Source organism: Aristolochia californica, unplaced genomic scaffold, assembly GCF_029961685.1.
Source record: "Aristolochia californica isolate CCGP_79_NKW_82.1479 unplaced genomic scaffold, dmAriCali1.0.hap1 SCAF_1, whole genome shotgun sequence".
NCBI lineage: Eukaryota > Viridiplantae > Streptophyta > Magnoliopsida > Piperales > Aristolochiaceae > Aristolochia > Aristolochia californica.
The window spans coordinates 6,306,140-6,325,804 of NW_027181770.1; the positions used below are offsets into that span (position 1 = coordinate 6,306,140).

General features: G+C 37.8%; 3 protein-coding genes across 5 annotated transcripts; 2 read left to right on the forward strand and 1 right to left on the reverse strand.

Annotated features, from left to right (window-relative positions):
- Positions 1-2,477: 2,477 nt before the first annotated feature.
- On the reverse strand, positions 2,478-4,861 carry LOC137945295 (zinc finger protein GAI-ASSOCIATED FACTOR 1-like). The gene is made up of 4 exons (XM_068791114.1): positions 4,729-4,861; positions 3,624-4,020; positions 2,889-3,405; positions 2,478-2,801 (listed from the first exon to the last, which is right to left on the reverse strand). Exons 1-4 carry the CDS (start codon positions 4,859-4,861, stop codon positions 2,478-2,480), a joined length of 1,371 nt encoding a protein of 456 aa, XP_068647215.1.
- A 4,253-nt stretch (positions 4,862-9,114) lies between these two features.
- Positions 9,115-16,503, forward strand: LOC137944101 (DNA repair protein recA homolog 3, mitochondrial). 3 transcript variants are annotated; one of them, XM_068789629.1, is made up of 8 exons: positions 9,115-9,403; positions 10,499-10,559; positions 12,116-12,330; positions 12,518-12,605; positions 12,739-12,911; positions 14,113-14,259; positions 15,274-15,408; positions 15,718-16,503. In XM_068789629.1, exons 1-8 carry the CDS (start codon positions 9,350-9,352, stop codon positions 16,114-16,116), a joined length of 1,272 nt encoding a protein of 423 aa, XP_068645730.1. In that variant the 5' UTR covers positions 9,115-9,349; the 3' UTR covers positions 16,117-16,503. The 3 variants fall into 3 exon arrangements, with proteins under 3 accessions (XP_068645730.1, XP_068645739.1, XP_068645747.1); XM_068789638.1 differs by having other exon boundaries at positions 10,502-10,559; XM_068789646.1 differs by lacking the exon at positions 9,115-9,403 and adding an exon at positions 9,572-9,587.
- A 108-nt stretch (positions 16,504-16,611) lies between these two features.
- Positions 16,612-17,907, forward strand: LOC137944120 (uncharacterized). Its single transcript, XM_068789658.1, has one exon. It carries the CDS (start codon positions 16,788-16,790, stop codon positions 17,700-17,702), a length of 915 nt encoding a protein of 304 aa, XP_068645759.1. The 5' UTR covers positions 16,612-16,787; the 3' UTR covers positions 17,703-17,907.
- The last annotated feature ends 1,758 nt before the right edge of the window (positions 17,908-19,665 follow it).

Consider the following 19,665-nt stretch of genomic DNA (forward strand, 5'->3'; position numbering starts at 1 on the left):
GAGTTGAAAGAGAAAGATAACCAGGTCACAGTAAAAGAATATGAACCCCCAATGAACCAATTTTTGCCTAACTGATTCACTAAAACAATCCAATACCTAATGGGTAATTTATTGTCCACTTGGTGCCTCATAATTCTGCATACAAAAATCCCAAATTTACTTTCCATGCGGATCAGGTCACATAACAATTTAGACAATCTTGAAAGCATAAACTTGAAGAGACTTGAGTGTTCTCTCTGTATATGTACATGGAAGCATGAGGCAGTGCTTGTAGGAGCACTTGTTGTTACCTGAAAGAGCAACTTTTCTACTCCCTCAAAGGCTTCCTCTCAAGGAGTCGGAGGGGGAATAGAAAATTTGCTTTTGAGGAGTCTTGAGCTTCTTAGGTGGATTGCAGATGCAAGTGGGGTTTGTGCTAAAGTTGAAGTGCTTTGCTCTACGTCTTCCTCGCTCTACGTCTTCCTCAATGACCTTCACAGGGAGGATTGAATCATGTGCTTGCTAGGATGTATAATTTGTGAAACTATGCTTTTGGATTCATCCCATTGCTAGTTTTCCATTTAGATGCTTTCAAGTTAAACCCTAATTAAGCCAAGCACAAGGAAGTCCCCTTCACAAGATGAAAGTTATATCCTCAAACAACTTGTATTTCCTCTTACACTCAATACAACTTGAGAGGGAAAGTTAAGAGAAAAATTAAATTAAATTTGAAATTAAATTATATAATAATTTAGGAAAATAATAACAAATCAATCAAGAGAAAATCTTGATTGATTTTTTATTTCTTAAATGAAGAAAATTTGAATCCTTAATTGAGGGATCAAATAATCCTTCATAACCTATAAATAGGCTAGTATTAATTGTAAAATTCATTTTGATTCAATAAAATTTCTCCCTTACCCTTTTCGTCTGTGGATTAGGCTCCTAGGGTTGAAACATGTAAATTTCGTTTGGGTTTTTTTGTTCCTTTCATCTTCAATTTTATTTTCGCATAAAAATTTCTCAAATTTAAGGAATAATGTTATGTGTCAATTAGATAAGTGTTGGAGTCGAAAGAGATAGATACCCAAGTCACAGTAAGAGAATATGAATCCCACAATCAACCAATTCGTGCCTTACTGATTCACTAAAACACTCCAATACCTAGTGGGTTATTTACTATCCACTTGGTGCCTGATCATGTGCAGACAAAAATCGCAATTTACTTTCCATGAGTCATGACTAGTATGAGAAAAGAGTTACTAAAGTTGAGCTTAATGTAATCCATAACATGCCACGAAAGTTTTATGAGGGATTAGGTCGCAAAACAATTTAGACAATCCCAAAAGCATAAACTTGAAGAGACTTGAGTGCTCTCTCTCTATATGTCAATGGAAGCATGAGTCGAGCAGTGCTTGTAGGAGCACTTGACATTACATGAGAGAGCAACTTTTCTGGTCCCTCAAAGGTTTCCTTTTGAGTTGTGCTTTCAGAATGATCAAGCAAACCAGTATGTGAGAAACCTCAACAATTACCTGGAAGCAGCGGGATATGAGGTGTTACTACAAAACATCGAGAAATGTCTTCCGAAGATCACATTAGAGGATGAAGAGAAGACGGAAAATGATCAAAGGATGGAGATGAAGATAATTTCCTCATCCTCTCTGTAACTTGTTTTGCTACTATGATAAAATATAGTATCAATTTTATTTTTTTCAAATAAATTTCTCTTTGATTTACAATGTTTATTTAGAACAATACAAAGAGAGAATTTAGGAATATGACAAGTTTAGAGGAATGACCAAGGGTTTTTGTGAACTTCTTTGGCTTAAAAACTCAATAATTGAGATCAAATTTGCTCCACCAAAATGAACTTATTTTATGATAATAAGACAACCATTGATACTTCTCATAACCCAATCCAAAACAATTGAACCAAACATGTGGAGGTGGATAAACATTTGAACATACAAAATCTAGAAGTCTAGATAATTTAATTTCTAATTGTTAAGTTTGAAGATCGATTGATATATATACTTACAAAGACTGTTTGTAGCAAGATATTTTACAACTCACTTGATAAGTTGCGCATGACAGATATCTATACACCCGCTTTGGGGGAGAGTGTTAGCGTGAGTTGTCAAACAAGACGGGTTTATGGTAGCATGAGTAGTAAAAGATAAGATTTTAGAGATCAATTACAATAAATCTCCTTGTTTCATGGATCGTCCATGATATCAGGAGGAACAACCTGCCATCTTCCTAAATTCTCTCCTAGTATTGTTCTATATAAACATTGTAAATAAAAAAAAAGTTCATTCAGAAAAAATAAAACCCATACTCTGTTTTATCATCTTGTACTGATCAAAGGCTACAATTTTAACAAAACAAACATAAAGAAAACCCTTTGTTTCCCGGAGCGCGCTCCTCCCCAAGAGATGAACCTGGTGATTTTTCCGGTCTCTCGTCCCCGAGCAAGAAGGTTAAACAGTTGGCATCTAGAAGTTCCACATGGGTTTCTCCAGTGGAGAGCGACCACATGAGGCATGACCGTAAGAATTCAAATTGTGAAAGTCCTCCTGCTCAGCTGCATATCCTAACCCATTTGTTGCATCTCTGTGGCCTGTCTCTCCGGTATTTATATGCCCGACGGGACCTAAGCTCAGGAAATCAGCCGCTGTCCTTTCACTTCCTTGAAACCCTTTCTGCATCCCACCCATAAAGCCTCCCATTGAATTTTCCTCGTTTCTGTGTACTGATTGCAGAAACATGTGGGTATCAAGTAGCCCATTCTGTAAAACGCCACTGTTTTGTGAACTCTTCTCATATGCGGTTTGATTTCCAGTGTATAAACCTTCAATTGTTGTAGTAAGCATTTGAGAAGAAGCGTCGGATGGGTCATGGCATGCCTCCTGAACGGACCCGCATGATCTTGCACTAGAGGAGTAGCCCGCAAATCCTTTCAGCAGAACCGGTGAGATTGAGTTATCGCTAACCATTGCACCCATCTCTGCAGCTTTCTGTAACAATGCAGTGGCAGACATGAATGCAGATCCCATTGCCATGTGAGTGTTCTTCGATCCACTCAGAGAACTGAAAGTAGATGAGTCAGTCCCACTATGGTGAAGGCTCGAGGTTTGAGAAGCGATGGAGTCAAGGGGAAGGTCCAGACTACCGGAGAAGACGATTCCTGGTGGATTCATGAATGAAGATCTAAGGTGGGTACTCATGTTTTGGCTCGAGACTGATAGGTTCATCACTGTGCTTGTGTTCGAGGAAGGGCTGGAAGTGGGTATAGCAATTGGCAAGAGTTGTTGAGATTGGTTTTGTATGGTCCCTCCATTAGAAGGTAGGCCTTGTTGCATCTTGTAGTTCTCTTCAGCCAATGCATCACAGAAGGCTCTGTGAGTGATGAAGCTATCCCGCCTGTAAAAAAGAAGCAAATTTGAAATTGTCTAGTTCCAATTCACAAAGCAGACCTTTCCATTAGCGTGTTGTCAGGAAACCGATCACCCCAGAAAAGATGTTATGAATTCATGTAATAATTAGAACAATTTAACATTGAACTGGGGGGAAATGAACCCCTATCAGCTAGTGCAGTTGGCTCGACTAATCCCTGGTTCAAAGGCGGCGATCTTTCTCACCTTGAGAAAATGGTTCCACAGTCACAGCGATACTCTCTAGTGCCACATATCTTGGCATGAGCTTTCCAGTCCGATTGAACAGCATAACGCTTCGAACACTTGTCACATTTCCACTTCTTCTCCCCGTGCTTCCTACAGAAATGCTTCTTTATTCCAGTGAGGTCGCCGAGTGCTCGACTTGGGTCATGGTGAGGACAAGCCATCTCTGGGCAAATATAGACTCTTCTTTTTACTGGGGCACCTGACCTTTGCTTCAATTTCCATGGCAGGTTGTGTCCTCTTCTGTGGAGCTGAAGGTTTTGTTCCCTCTGGAAGCCCTTATGACAGACTTCACACATGTATCTGTTTGTCGCCATGAGCGTTCCCGGCGACAGAGCAACGACTTCTGCATCCGGGTCTGCACTGAATCGAAGGGAGAAGGTCAATAAAAGTAACAGGAACGAGGCTGATGACTCGTCACTCACACACTACCATTTTACTCAATAGTTGGCTTTTCTTTTCCTTTTTCGATATGTGATTTCCATACGGTAAAAGAAGGAAACAGAAGTTTTTGCTTTCTTTCCCAGAAGAGAAAGATTAATTGATTGTACTTGATTAGGTAGTTTAGTCAGGCATGCTTCATGATGATATTGAATCGGTCATGGAAGTCGCAATTGAAACAAAGCGCTGTGCTCATGTAAATTGGACCAATGAAATCAGTGGCCAGAGAAAACCAAGAGCCCGGAAGCCCAGGTTGGGAGTTCATGATACATAAACTTTGCAGGAAAAACCTGAGAAACAATAAAAATCTGAAAAATGACTCAGGAGAAGCTCTCGAATGCTGTGCTTCAGTTCCGAGTAATTGCGACAACGGAGTTCGCTTTTTTTTTTCTCTTTTTTCCTTTCTGATTTTCAGTTTCTCAGACAGTAGGACCTCAAAAACAGCTTATTTCTCATCAATTTGATTCAAAACGACAAATTTAACGTCCCCCCCAAAGTAAAAAATTTCGCCATAGATTTTTCATCTCCGGTTTCTCACGTTCAATTTAACTAAAAACATCGACGACTATCTGACAGAAAGAGAACTAGCCGTTTGAGAAGAACTAAATGAAACGAGGTTTCTTGCCTGGGTTCCCTGGATGATTTCTCTTCTTCTTGTGGACAGTGGCAGCTGAATCCTCCCCCGCACTTCCATCTGGCGTTGCAGAACTTCCAAGCGATGTCTGCCCAAGAAGCCCTTCTGGTGTGATCGAGGACATGCTTCAAACCTCTTCAGACTGTTTTCTCATTTTTGGAAACTGGTGAGGCTGGTGATATACACAAGGGAAGGTGGGAACCCTGTGTAAGACAAAAAGAAGAAGAAATTCCATGCAATTCCAACCATAGTTTAAACAAATTAATGTTGTTAAATTCTTAAAATAATACGCAAAGGAATTATGATTACATCATCATTAGTAAAATCACAGTATAATTAATTTTCAGTCAATTTAGAATGATTAAAGGCTGTTAGGTTTTTGTCCTTTTGGAAAGAGAGCAGTTCATGGCAAATGATCGACTCTAAATGTCTTCACCGAAGCAAAGTAGTTGCTGGATTGCCGCACACTTTTATCTTATTACCGATACGTATCATTATGTTAAGAAGACGATGCTTGATATTATTGCGTATTATTCGAAATATGTCGGATTTTAGCTATGTCTTGTTTGATGCACCCGATTGTGTCTTCTTTGTTAGATGTTGAGTAAGTGATAATGGATAAACATAATCCCTTATCCCTTATCATTCCTCACATGACAGAGCCTGGACATCGGTCCCATATGCAGTTAACTTTTCAGGTTATGACACGATACGAAGCTGTTCAATGATGCTACCGATGGCAGTGAGAAGGAAAGAGAGTTTGAAGCGGTTTGGTCATGTAGTTTTCTTTTAACAGAAAATTGGATTGACTCGAGAATTTAATGTGACAATGAGATTACAGACAGATTAGTGAAGACAAAGAGGAGAATGACAACGAAGAGATCTGTATAAAGAGACAATTTGCCCCTCCTACTTTAATCATAAAATGGTAGGCCTACCTGCTTCCATGTGTGGCCCGCCCCGAGCATAATCGATCTTGTCGCGCCTAATCGTCATTTTCTTAGAATCCTAGAAACTGAAAAATGGTTTTACGCGGATTAAGATCAATCGTGCAAGCCTGCATGGACACGCGTAAGACCACAACTAATTAACTGATAGTTTTCCGAGAATTCCACAGCAAAATAATGGTGGTAAGATTCTGCTACAGGGCTGATCAGTAGGAAGGATAACGTTCTTGACGCAAAAGATACTCGATAAAGTAATGGCATGAACGCTAGTGTTAGCTCTGAGGATCCCATTGAAGTTTGAGTCGTTCGAGCTTTCACAGAGAACAAAAACAAGTATCTGATTAGCGTGAGTAATCGATGGCAAGAGGTTAGTTTCCTGAAATCGTCTTCGGCCTATTTTATAACTTCTTATTTATTTTTCCCATGGTTTCCAATTAGAGCTTTCATTTAATTTCCTATTATTTTTTACATTTTAGAGAGAGGAAAAATTAGCAGTAATAAAAGAAAAAAATTTGTTCTTCCAAAAAATGGCATGAACATTAGAGGATTTTGGCTAAACAGAAAAATTTCCACTTGGTATTTATTTATGCTGTTCCTATTGACACAAATATGAATTTTTTGTTCAAGAAGTACCTTAATAAGCTGAAAAAGAGCGGATTTCTCAAAGAGCTTGAAACCTTTCAGATTAGGCCTTAGGGTTACTTAACGAAGCGTGTGCACTTTATTAGTATTTATAGGCTAAACATTACACATTGATAACTTGAAGCTACAAAATAAAGTAAATAACAGCTTAAAGCACATGAACACATACTCGTCTTCTAACACTCTTCCTCAAGCTAGAGAGTAGGCATCAAATAAATCTAGCTTAGAACATACTTTCTCAATTTGAGCTTAATGGAGAAACTTAATGAACAAGTTAGCTAGTTGAGCTTCAATTTTTACATGAGAAATAGCAAATTTTTCACTCACAACTTGATCTTGAATGAAGTGACAATTAACTTTAATATGTTTTGTACGCTCATGGAACACTGAATTATTTGCGATAAAGATTGGAGTTTTGACTATCACCCTTCAATACCATAGGTAAGAGAACCTGAAATAAAAAAAATTCATGTAAGAATGAGTGGACCCAAGTTAGTTCGCAAGTTGTATGAGCCATCACTATATACTTAGCGTCAACACTAGATTTTGGCACAACAATTTTCTTTTTACTTCTCTAGGCCTTTAAGTTATCTCTTACAAATGTACGAAAGAAAACCAGATGTAGATTTTCTATTACTTTTAGAACTTGCATAATCCACTTCTAAGTATCCTTGGACCTAGATATGACCTTTACATTTGTATAAAAATCCCTTATCTGGTCCTCCCTTTAGGTACCAAAGAATTATAAGGACTGCCTCCATATGAACCCTTCTAGGAGTTTCATAAATCTACTCACCAATCCCGCAACATACATGATGCCTGGATGAGTAACTATGCTATGTATAGCTCACCAACCAACCGTCTATATTGAGTTTTATCCCTCAACAATAGTGAATGTTCATCAACTTATACGATTAAAATCACACCTATCAATCTTTTCACATTAACATAGACTGGTTGAAACTACTTATAAACCTAAACTCAAGAACTAGTAGGCTAAACTTTTCAAACCAAGCACGAGGACTTTGTTTAAACCCATAAATAATCTTTTTGCAATTTACACACCATATCAGACTCCACCTAAGCAGCAGACTCTGGTGGTTTGCCCATATATACTTCTTCAATTAAATCACCATATAGAAAGATATTTTATGACACCTAATTAATACAAATGGCAGTCCATGTTAATTGCAATAGAGATCAAAATACGTATTGAATTCAACTAAGCAACAATTTGAATGTACCCCTTAGCTACCAACTAAATGTTGTAATTGATCAGTATCCAACCACAATCACCTCAAGAGGAGGATAGCACAAACTACAAGTTTTATGAGACACCAACACAAATTTCTTCTTGCATAACTACACTCCACTGAGGAGATTGTAGAGTTGTAGTAATGGACTTTTGAGTAGACATGGACTGTAGATTACACAAAAAAAAATTTATAGGATGACAAAAAACGATCATAAGATACAAGTTTATTGATAGAATGATGAATACATTCTCAAAGTCCTGTCTGAGCTACAATAGGTGAGTGAAGATCAAGAAATAAAGGATAATACTCACTTGTAGATGAAGGAGACAAAGGAGAACCATAAGAAGGTGTTGGACTCAAAACAACATCTCAAACATCTTTAGTAGATAGATTGCTTGTATCATGATCCATGGTCTTAGCTAGCAAAGGGACTAGCATCTCCGGATTAGAATCACCCTTGGGTCAACTAGAATAATATGGATTAGCTTCTCAAAATTAGTTTTGTAGCCATTACTTTTGCATTTTATTTTCATATCTTTCACCATATGTTAGGTGTACTCTTTTATTGATCTTGATTGTAATATTTACCGATTAAGAAGCATTATTGTGCTTGAATTGAAAAACAAAGAACCTTTGCATTTGCAAACCAATCAAGACTCGGATAAATTGATCGTGGGTTTAGGTACTCGTATCAAGTAGCTGCTAACTGTTTGTCCCAAATGTTGGGTAGGTATTGTAATGGGACCTTTGAGGATTGCTACTGTAGATAATATTTGAATTTGAATTTAGGGAATTTAATTAAAAGGAGTAAACACCTTGGAAGTAGACATAACTATCCAAGATATGGTTGTGAACCACTATAAAATTATCATTGTATTGTGATTACTTGTATTGATGTTGTTTGAATTGCTTTTGATTTAAGAAAAAAATAGAATTAACTATAAATTTTTTGATAAACATATTCACCCTACTAGGTTTATCCTTGATATCATACTAATCTTTATGTAAGCTAGAAAAAAATATTTTCACTATCGTTTTATGATGTGATAGTCATTCTTGCGATGCAACTACCATATGAGACATTACTCTGTAGTTTAGTACAATTATGATTGATGTACAATTGAGAGATGAATCATCGTCTATTTTCTTCTCTTAAACATTACATGTGGTATGCTTTTTTTGTGTTAATACATGATTATTGAACAATTTTTTCATAAATTAAAAAATTAGATACAAAATAAAGTTAAAAAAATTCCTCTTAGAAGATCTTATTATAATAAATCCAAGAGAAGTGTTGGATTACTTGTTTAGGGGTTGGACTAGCCCCTTTTATTTTAGGCGTTTTTCTTAGTCTTCTAAAGGGTGACCTGATATGGCTCGGTGCTGATCTAACTCAGTTTTTCACATGTTTGAGTTGAATCCCGAGTTTGAAGTCTGAACAGAGAGCAAATAAATTGTTCAAAATCTAGGTTAAATTATAGAGGAAAAGTCCAGGGACAAATTTGAATATACGAACCCGGGCTGAGGGGGCACCGACCGGCGACCTGGACGCCCGACTCCAGGCCTGGAGTCCAGGCGCCAAACAGTTGAAAAATGAGGGAATAGTAAACCAAAAACCCTAGTGAGGACTTTCGAGGGAATAACAAATGGGTTTATGTATCAGACTCCTCGAGGCCAATGAAAAACATGGTTTTTAGCTGAGAACGTGAGATTGTTTTTTCCTATTGCCTTCCTTTTTCGCTTTCTCAGCTTGTCAGAGGGAAGCCCATGGCGAGGTTTCTCCGAATGGCTTCTCTGAGACGCTCTCTCTTTCCGGCAGAGGTCTTTACCTCTCTAGCTCTTAGCTATTAATCCTTTTCCCTTTTCTACTTTTATCGTTGACGTCGTTAGGACTTTAGTTTTCCTTTTATGTTTACTGATGGAACAACTGTTACGAGCTTTTGTGCTTTGGGTGGTTGAGTTCATGTTTTGAAATGCTTTTGTCTTTCAGGATGATCGTAACATGGTGAAACCTTGTGCTTTGTTTTTATTTTTTATTTTATTTTTAGTTCGTCATCCTATTCCTGCTTTATTCTACGGAGTGAATGTTTTCTTATTTGATAGATTCCTTTTGGTGTTTATCTCTCTGTTAGGTAGTTACATTCCCTTAGCGCTGCTTGCCTTGTTAGAAGTTCAATGCTTTATTTACCTATGACTAAGATGAACTTCTTAAACAAATTTGACGTCCCTCCTTTGTGGGGACGACTGCTGTTATTTTCTTATTATGGCAAACTTTTATTAGGTAGAACTGATGTTTTTAAAATGTTTGCTTCAATCCGCTCCTTAATGACCGAGTCGTTACCTTTCACTGCAAAAATTTTCTTGCCGTCCTGTCAGAAATGTAAGCTTATCTGCTAGGACTTTCTTCCGTGGATCAACCTTTCTTGAATCTTGGAATGATGCTTACTGGGATGAAACAAATTCAAGTTATTGTTGATTGTTAATTTCCCCTGATTGAGGCTGCCTCGTATTTACCGTTTTTAGTTGAATCTTTCGTTTGACACTGAATTCCTTTTGGATAATATTGACAATTTTCTCCAGACATTTTCCTGGATAACATTTTACTTGTTCTTTGTCTAATTTCTGTCATTGTTGCTTTAATTAATTTTCCTGACTCTGTTTTAGGGTGTAGTAGTGGTTATTTCAGTGGTGAAAATTATTGCAAAGATTTTATTTTAGAAATTTCAACTTAGGGTGATGTTATGTATTTATATTATTACAAATGCAATTTTGACGTGTCATCTTTTCAGTATCTTTAATTCAGTCTCTTGAAGGCAATTCTTTTCTGAGCTTTGGTGTTCTAACAATTTCAGTGCAGATGAAAGCAGTTATTTGTTAATGCTGTTCATACCTCATGTCTTTAATTGCTGTCAATAGCAGGGTTTGAGGCAAGGGGCTTTCGGTTCAGAAATCCATGTTCGAGACTTCTCTGCCAAAGGTATTACTCTCATATATATATATATATATATATATACCTGTTGTCTGCTTAGTTTATTATTACCCGTATTTTCATCAGTGTAATTATAATAGCAAAAGAAAATAGATGACTCATAATTGATCAGTAAATTTAATACTTGCAATTAAAGGGGGGTAGCACTGCCTCTGTACAGAGTTCTCAGTAGTTCAGAATTCTGACTTGACACGAGATCTTCTGTTGGAACATACAGTGTTGATGGAACTCTTCATGAACCAAGCATGTGAGACCTTGTTAGAAAGGAATATACACTTAGATCCTCAGTTCAGTAGTGCATTTGGTTTTGTTTCATGAAGTAAGATCCTGTAAGTGCATCTAGTTTGATTTAGACTTTGAATCCAAATGTTGCAAGCACCAACTGGACGGGCTACTTCGACCTGTCAAACTGGCACCTAAAGCTTGGTTTTTGCATTGGGAAAACTGGGACTTTACAAAAAAAAATTGAACTGGATTTTTTAAGCAGTTTGACATTTGAACATCTCGAATTGGCCAAGTTTAAAGTGGATGAATGTGACTAAGTAATTTATCCCCAAAGAAGGTTAAATTTGAATCATGGAGAGGTTTCTTGTTTTCTCCTCTTTCTACATCTTCCAACGTTTTTTTATTCTTCAGTTGGTGGAATTCATCTTCCTCGTTCCTCCTCCTTTGACTTTCTCCTTTTCTTACTCATGCATCCCTTTTGCCTCCTTTATTCCACTTTATTTTTTCTCTTTTTCTGCTCCTCTATCTTTACTTTTTTTATTTTCTTCCTTTTCTATAAATCAACCATGAGAAAACATGATCTTTATAGGAGAAAAAAAAGAGAAAACAGAAGAAGATGGTTGAAGCCTTTTCCACCAGAATCTGGCGTGATTGAGGCACACAGACCAATTTTTAAAGAACTGAAAAAATATATTAGGTAAACTAATTAAAAACTACTAGTGTTGTACTTTTTGTGTCTTATTTTTTCTTAATTCCTTGGCTTTTCTCTCTGTTTGTGTGCCAAGGGTAGTTGGGAGTTTTTGGAGTCCTATAATTAAGCTGCACATAAGATTTGACTCTAATTCTCTTCCTTATGTTTGCTGAGCACAGTTCTTCTCTATTGTTTCTCTATTTGACCCTCTTTCCATTTTTTTTTTTTGTGCAATCGCTTTCTTTATTTATTCATTTTAATTCTTTCCCGTATATCTTCTAAGATCAGATCCCTGAAAATTGAATTTCTCTATTCCTTTTATAACTTAAAACAGAGTACTTTTTTGTAAATTGGTAGTTTGAGAATCTTATCTAAACATAACTAGGAAATTTTCTTACCAAGAGAAGTTTATATGATGGAAGATAGGACAAAGTCTAACAGGCTTGACTGCCTGGTTCAACCGTCACTCAAACCTGGTTGAACAGGATTTTACCAGAACTGGCATACCACTGGTTTGATGGCTCATTTTGGTTTTGTGAATGACCGCAGATGCTCTGTGCTTTGAAAGATGGAATTTTGCATTTGTAGTTGATGAAGGTTATAATTGCTATTTTTTTCCTATTCCAAGGTAGAAAGAAATCAAAGTCAGATGGAAGCGATTCTGGTGAAGAAATGTCTAAGAAAGATTTGGCTTTACAGGAAGCCTTGGATCAAATCACTACTTCTTTCGGGAAGGGAGCAATTATGTGGCTTGGTCGTACTGTTACTCCTCGTCATGTTCCTGTTGTATCTACTGGATCTTTTGCTCTGGATATGGCATTGGGAATTGGTGGGCTACCAAAGGTTGGATTTTGCTATCTGGATGTACCTATCCTGTAAAAAGGGATTTTTTATGGGTATTTTCAGCATGTGCTTTTCGACACATAAGATAGATGTCTCTTCATGTAGAAAAACACAATAATCTACTTTATGTGCATCTTAGGTTGTTTGGTTATTTTTAGTGATATGTGTTTTATATTGCATGTTGCAGGGTCGTGTAATAGAGATATATGGGCCAGAGGCTTCAGGCAAAACCACTCTTGCTCTTCATGCAATTGCTGAAGCACAGAAATTTGGAGGTAAGCTTAATTTTTCCCTATCTCAAAGCTATAAACTTTGGTTAGCCATCTTTACTTGCTTCTATAGTTCAAATGCATTGGCATAATCTTTTTATGATCTTACATTTTGTCCTATTTTTGTTACTTTTTGTAGGTTATTGTGCTTTTGTAGATGCCGAACATGCTCTCGATCCTGCTTTGGCTGAGGCTATTGGTGTAAACACTGATAATGTGCTTCTTTCACAGCCGGATTGTGGTGAGCAAGCACTCAGTCTCGTGGACACCCTTATCCGAAGCAGTGCTGTTGATGTTATAGTTGTTGATAGTGTAAGTTAGAGAGTTAGTTATTATTGATTTGTTAAAAATAACAAAAAGATCAACATTGCCAAAGGCTGAAGTTAAACGAAAGTAAATTGTAGTCTTTACTAGCAACTTTTGTAGCAGAAGCATTTAATGCATTTAACTTTAACAGACTCAAAAGGTGTCCAATCTCACTAAAACAACCTTTTTTTCTAGATTTTCATATAGGTGTGTTGCGTGACCTTGTGATGCCAACATTCAGCTGTCCAATTCTCAACTGGTTGAAATTCTATTGAACCTGGTTTGTTGATTCTCAGTGTTATGCTCTTGAAATCTCAAATTTCTTGAGTCTTTTTTTCTGTTTTTGTTGCCTCTCCCAGGGGAACGCTTTCACTTTGTGAAAAAACTGAAATCTGAGGAAGAGATGGAGAGAGAATGAGAAGGGAAAAAAGAGAATGAGAGAAAAGCTCTAGAAAGAGCTGCACAACCTCCACTATTTGGTAATCTTGATTAGACAATTGCAAAAATACCTTTACTTACACTTAATGACTTTAACTCCTTATATCTCTCATTCTACTTATCCTATGTACATGAAGCTTGAACCATAGACATAATTAGTCATACGAAACAAGATAACATAGAAATATGAATCAGATAATCAAGTAAAATGACCAAAATACCCCCGAGTAGATTTTCTAACACTTTGCAGTCCTCTCCAGCCACATTAAAATTTTCTATTTGCCTTTTCAATAGAAAAGTTAGTTGTGTTTTCAAGTTGGTTTGATTTGTTACCCAGATATCTATTTGAAGGCTTGTCATCTGTGTGTGAACCCCTAATAGTTCTCTGTAGATAAACTTTTCAAAATGGGCATGCATAAAATGTCTTCTTACTTAGTTTGTGCATTGAAAGGATTGAAGCGATAGTAAAACCACTCAAAAATAAGCTTTTCCATCCATTCATTCAGTGTTTGTTTTAGAGGGTTATAGTTCCCATTCATTGATGTTGGAGCAACCCAAGTAATGTGATATCATATATAGTTCTCTTTTGTTTCCCCAGTAATGAATGGTCCAGATTCAACTAGGTTGGTTTGGCACCTTTAGAAAGTTTTCTGTAAAGATCTGCAGAAAACATTTTGTGTATCTGTTCTTATATGTAGAGTTAAATTGTTCAATAACTAAGACAAATTTAAGACAATTTCTTGTCTTTCTTGGACATTGTCATCTCCAGGTGGCTGCTCTTGTCCCTAAAAGTGAACTTGATGGTGAAATGGGTGATGCTCACATGGCTTTGCAAGCAAGATTGATGAGTCAAGCTCTTCGCAAGTTGAGTCATTCCCTATCACTGTCCCAGACTATATTGATATTCATAAATCAGGTAAGCTTTGAAGTCTTAATGTTTCAGTTGAATCCCTTGCACTGACAAGAACTGAACCTCTGGTTTGATGGTTTCTATTACGTATTAAAGCTTCCATTCTCATGAAAAGCGTAAGAAAAGAATGTGAACCATTGATTCTTCTCTCGACATGGGCACTTCTTAGCTAAGTGATTTTTTAATGGTTAGTCTCTGTTGCATGTTTTCTTTCACTAAACTCAATTTATTGAAAGGGATATAATTGATATTTCCCAATAAGGCAAGCAGTATAATGGCCTTTCTCAATCTTAACACATTACGTGCTTTGCTACACTAGAATGTGTGCAGTTTCTCCAGGTGGACTAGGAAATTTCATAATTAGATGAATGGTAGATAATGTGGTTGACTGTTAGAAACAACTGGTTTTCGTTGGAACAATTGTCTCATTCTTCTCATAAATTTCAAAAAGTAATCCAAAAAGTGATATCACATTAAACATATAATTAAAATATTAGCTGGTTCAAGCAAAGTCAAAGTGATCTGGATTGATGTAAGCGTCTGTTTCTCTTGTCAGCATTCAGTTCTATTTCCAAAGTGTTGGTGGCATCAGCTTCAATGCATACTTGAATGTGATGACTATCATTAGTTGATTTTTTAAAGTTTGAAGAAAAAGTTACCTTTGGTTTTGTTCATGAAAATATGCTTCCCTTTAGAATCCCCCTCCATTGGTAGTTCAGTGCTCTTCTGTACTTTAAGCATTTTTAGTGTTTTTCTTTTCTTTTTGCTACTCTTCCAAAGAAGAAAAGAATTTTTAGGTAATGTTGTTTTTTATTTTTCTCTGAAAAAAATCTAATAGCTTGACTAGTTGGTATCAAGAACCTTGTTAATCATGAGTGTATCTTCCTGTGTTCTTTGCATGTGTCTTCAGATAACATTTTCTCAAAAAAAAAAAAAAAAAAAACAAACAAACAAACATGATATTGAATTTCCATTAATGAACTTTGTCGTCTTAGTGAAGAATACATATTTTGTGTGTAGGTGAGGTCAAAGTTGAGCACATTTGGAGGATTTGGTGGTCCAACTGAAGTTACTTCTGGGGGTAATGCCCTGAAGTTCTATGCGTCTGTCCGGCTGAATATTAAAAGAATTGGCCTTGTCAAGAAAGGTGAAGAGGTCAGTATCTGTGTGTTACTTATCATTTATACTTGCATATGACATAACTGAATTTTTTTGGGAGTTGGTAGTGCCACTGTTATTGTTAAGGATTTTGTTATTTTATCTAACAGGTGGCAGTATGTAAATTATTCTCGCTTGTGTGGCATTTAATGTTTCTGGTTTAAAACAACGTTATGAACTTCATAGTCAAATAGAATTCTGCTGTGAAGCAAGCACTACGTGTAATTCATTTTCTAACCATGATTTATGTAGGAAACGTTCAGAAAGAATGACTCATAGTTGAAATTCTGTTACTCTTGAATGCAGACCGTAGGAAGCCAAGTTCTTGTGAAGATTGTGAAGAATAAACATGCTCCTCCATTCAAAACAGCACAATTTGAATTGGAATTTGGGAAGGGTATCTGTCGTGATTCAGAGGTCATCGAATTGGGCTGCAAGCACAAGTTCATCACCAAAGGAGGAGGTGCAATGTATAGCATGAATAGCCAGAGTTTCCGTGGCAAGGATGCCATCAAGCGTTACTTTGCTGCCAACCCAGACGCCAGAGAAGAGCTCATGGCAAAGCTCAGGGAGAAACTTATGCATGAGACTGAGAAGGCAAAGGAACCTCAACCGGAAACTGAAAGCCGCGAGGAAGACCCAGTGGAAGAGACTTTGGCTGTTGATGGCACTGATGAGGAGGCAGCCACGGCAGTTGAGGCCTGAGGTACATTTGTCATCGCTTGTACATTTCACCATTTTGTACTCGGAGCAGAGGCCAAGTACCTGGGTTCCGTGGATACAGTTTGTACCGTTCAATACCGTGCTTGCCGTGCAGGAGTTGGATCATTTTGGCAGTTAACCAGTTCGTAAGTTAAATGTCTATTTGTATTATGTTACATGTTGTATTCTTGTCAATATTTTCTGACACCGAAAGTAAGAAAAAAATGAAGTTTTGACTACTGAAGGTGCAGCCTAAAATTTTGAGCATTGGGAAGGATAATAGAATTAGAATTCTGCAACTTAGGAAATATTCTGATGTAATCATTAAAAAGTTCAGGAACTTACTCAGAAGAGTTTTGTATCATGCAATTTCACCAACGGAAATGAAAAAGAAGCCTCCTGGAAAATTTGAGTTTGGTTGGTTATACTTTGAGCTGAGTTCAACTAAAAAATGAACTGAGCACGGTTTGGTTTAATGCAAAGACGTGGGTGAGGCGGGGACATGTTTTTGGGGTTCAGCCAGTAGTTGTGACGCTCGCATGGCCTCCCCCAATGTCCAAGACCGGCGATCGGATCCATCAAAACCACAACCGTGTTGACGCACCAAAATATCCCTTGTGTCGTCTGATTCACAGACTTTTTCTGTGGCTTCAATTCCTCATTTTTCGTCTTCAATGGCTTCTCTCTTGTATCACATCTTCTCTTCCTCCTCGCTCTTCTCTCTAGGGCTTTACCATCTCGTTGTGTCCACCTGGTCGCATCTCAAATCCCCCACCACTTACAGTGCCCGACCTTATCATCCTTTCCCCTTTCATTCATCTCCCTCTTCCCGCCTCCGCCTGCTCCCTCTACACCTCCTTATCTTCTGCCTTCTCATCGCCATCGTCCACCAAATTGCAGTTTCCTTCTTGGCTGACCCACTTGTTTACGGCCTTACCCCTGTCCACCGCCTTTCCTCCCTCATGTCTGCCGTCGTCCTCCTCATATTCCTTCTTCTAGTCCTTGCTCTCCTCGTCTCAGACACTACCCAACTTCTTCCCCTCCCTCCTGACCTCTCATTCGCTCTCCTCTCCGCCGCATTCGCCCTTCAGTCCGCTGGGGCTCTTTCCGTCTCAGCCATCCAGATATCAGACCTACACGCCAAGTGCGATTCCCTTTTCGCTCGCATTGCCGCCATAGCCGCTTTGCTGTCCCTTGCGCTTGCCTTTAATCGCAGACTGTTCATCACTGAGATTGCCCTCGCTGGTTCCATCTGCCTGCAGGGCTTGTGGGTCCTTCAAACGGGGCTCTCCCTGTACGTCGAGGCCTTTATCCCCGATGGGTGCCATCGGCTGCTGGACGTTGTCACCGGTGTGGAGGGGTCTACTAAGTGTGATCTCGAGGACTCAAAGCTGCGGGCCGTCGCTTTGCTGGATCTTGTGTTTGTATTTCATGTCATATTTGTCATGGTGATTGTTTTGATTGCTTTTGCTATAATTGCCAAGGTGGTAGGCGTCAGAAGGGTCGGGTCCTATGAGGCACTTCCCACTTCCTCTGCGGCGGATCGGAATCATGTCCAAATGAAGGCGTTAACGGGAACTCAGGCCTGAAATTTTTTACCTTTTTTTTTGGGGCGAGGGGTGGGTATTTTATGAGGAAATTTCGAAATGAATCATCTGTTTTTGTTGTTAGAATTCATTCCCGATCTTATCATTCATTCACATTACTGGTAATATGAATGTCAAGTATTGCGAGGTTCTCACTGTGTACAGGCAAATTACTGATTTTTAAGACATAGGTAGGTTCTCAGTATGATCCGTGACTTGCAATCTTGTTGTTATCTTAACGTACTGCACGAAAACATGAACCACAGTTTTTACGAGGAGCACTGATTTGGTAAATTGAAGTGAATTACATTTGGATTAACAATGAAGACATTCTCTCTGATCTGTTGTATGTTTGAAAATTGCCATGGTTGGTCATTCATTCAGATGCTGAACAGGTTCTCTTAAAAAAGTTATCCTTTCCACTTACGATGGAAACTGAAATTGCTGCTCAGATCATCATACTAATTTCACAATGTATTGAGATTAGCTAGATCAATGCTTCTTTTAAATTTTATATTGACTTGTTATTTACATGGAGATTTTTCTTGATATATGGTGAGGGATCATATATCCTTTCTTAAACAATGTTTGAGTTCAGCTGTATTTAAGAAGTCTTTCTGTTTTCAGCTTGGTGCTGTTGAAAGTTGGCCTGGGTACTCTGTTATTTGGCATATGCTTTGTTGGTTGAATAGTGGGGTTGATCTTACAGATGATACTTTCTACCCAATATTGTTTTGTTTGCTCTGGCTGGTATGGATGAAAAAAAACGAAGCAATTAAATATAGTTATCAATTATGTCTGGAAGTGTTTGCTATGGGACGTACAACAACAATTTAGTTAGGAATCGTGCTGACCATAAGTGAGAGGATATTTATTGGGTACATTTATGAGGAAAAGGGTTGCATCACAAACAGCTAGTTGACTCTAATCTTCTATTTCTACTGGATACCTCCCCACTAGAAACAGTAAGTACAACTGGATCACTGAAGATATCCTCTCTTTTGTCTTGTTTTGATGAACTGGCGGTATCCTTCCTTTCCTCATTGAACTGGCGGTATCATCCGTTGTTAGAATATGTCTATCACAGTATGGTCTTTTTCTGATGCTTTGATGTCTGACCCCATCTGGAGATAATGTTGTGTTTTGTAGTCCAATAAGAAGTTTGATGCCTACATGTTTTCTGATTACCGCTTGTAGTTGAGATTTGATTGCTTGTGTCAGTCTTGTTTTTGTTCTTCTTGTCTAGTTTTTCAGCCAAGTTGCAATCGAGTTCATTTCATCAGTTCATGTACTATTTAAGAAGTTTGTTTCTTGCTTTTGTTGGCATTATTTGGATGGTTCATCTTTTTGTCAAAAAGGGTTTTAAGAAGGGATTAGCTTAAGAAAAAAAGGTTTCTTTAAATAAAATAGGTCTAATTTGAGGCCTATCAACAATAATTTCCAGTGTGGCTTTTTTGTTCTCAAATTGGAAAATTGGCAAGTTTCAATCAAATTATCCAATTGCATCAAATTGGATGTCGATGGTATTTTTGTTTTTCCTTGATGATCAAACAACTGACCCATCGGGCGGAAGGGTTGGTAGTTGGTGGTGAAATGTGATGGGCTACAGTCAGCATGAGACATAATAATCCTTAAATTCATATAATACGCTAGTAAAGAAGCTCTTTCTAATGTCAAAAGGTTGTTTTGTGATGGAAAATTACATGTGGCTTTAGAAAACTCTCTTGAGGAAAAGAACTAAAAAGACTAAAATTTTCCTTTTCATACCCCTCAAAATTATTTGGACGGGTGAGAAACTGGAGCAGGGCGGTTGTGAGAGGCGATTTCTTTCCTATTCCATTTCCAAATTCTTTTTGGCAAACGTGGTGCACCAGACAAGCCGCATTACAGGCTTGTGTACAGTACCAGTCTCAAGCCATGCTTCATTAAAGCTGTTCTGTCAGCGTGATATGTATAAAACTATTCA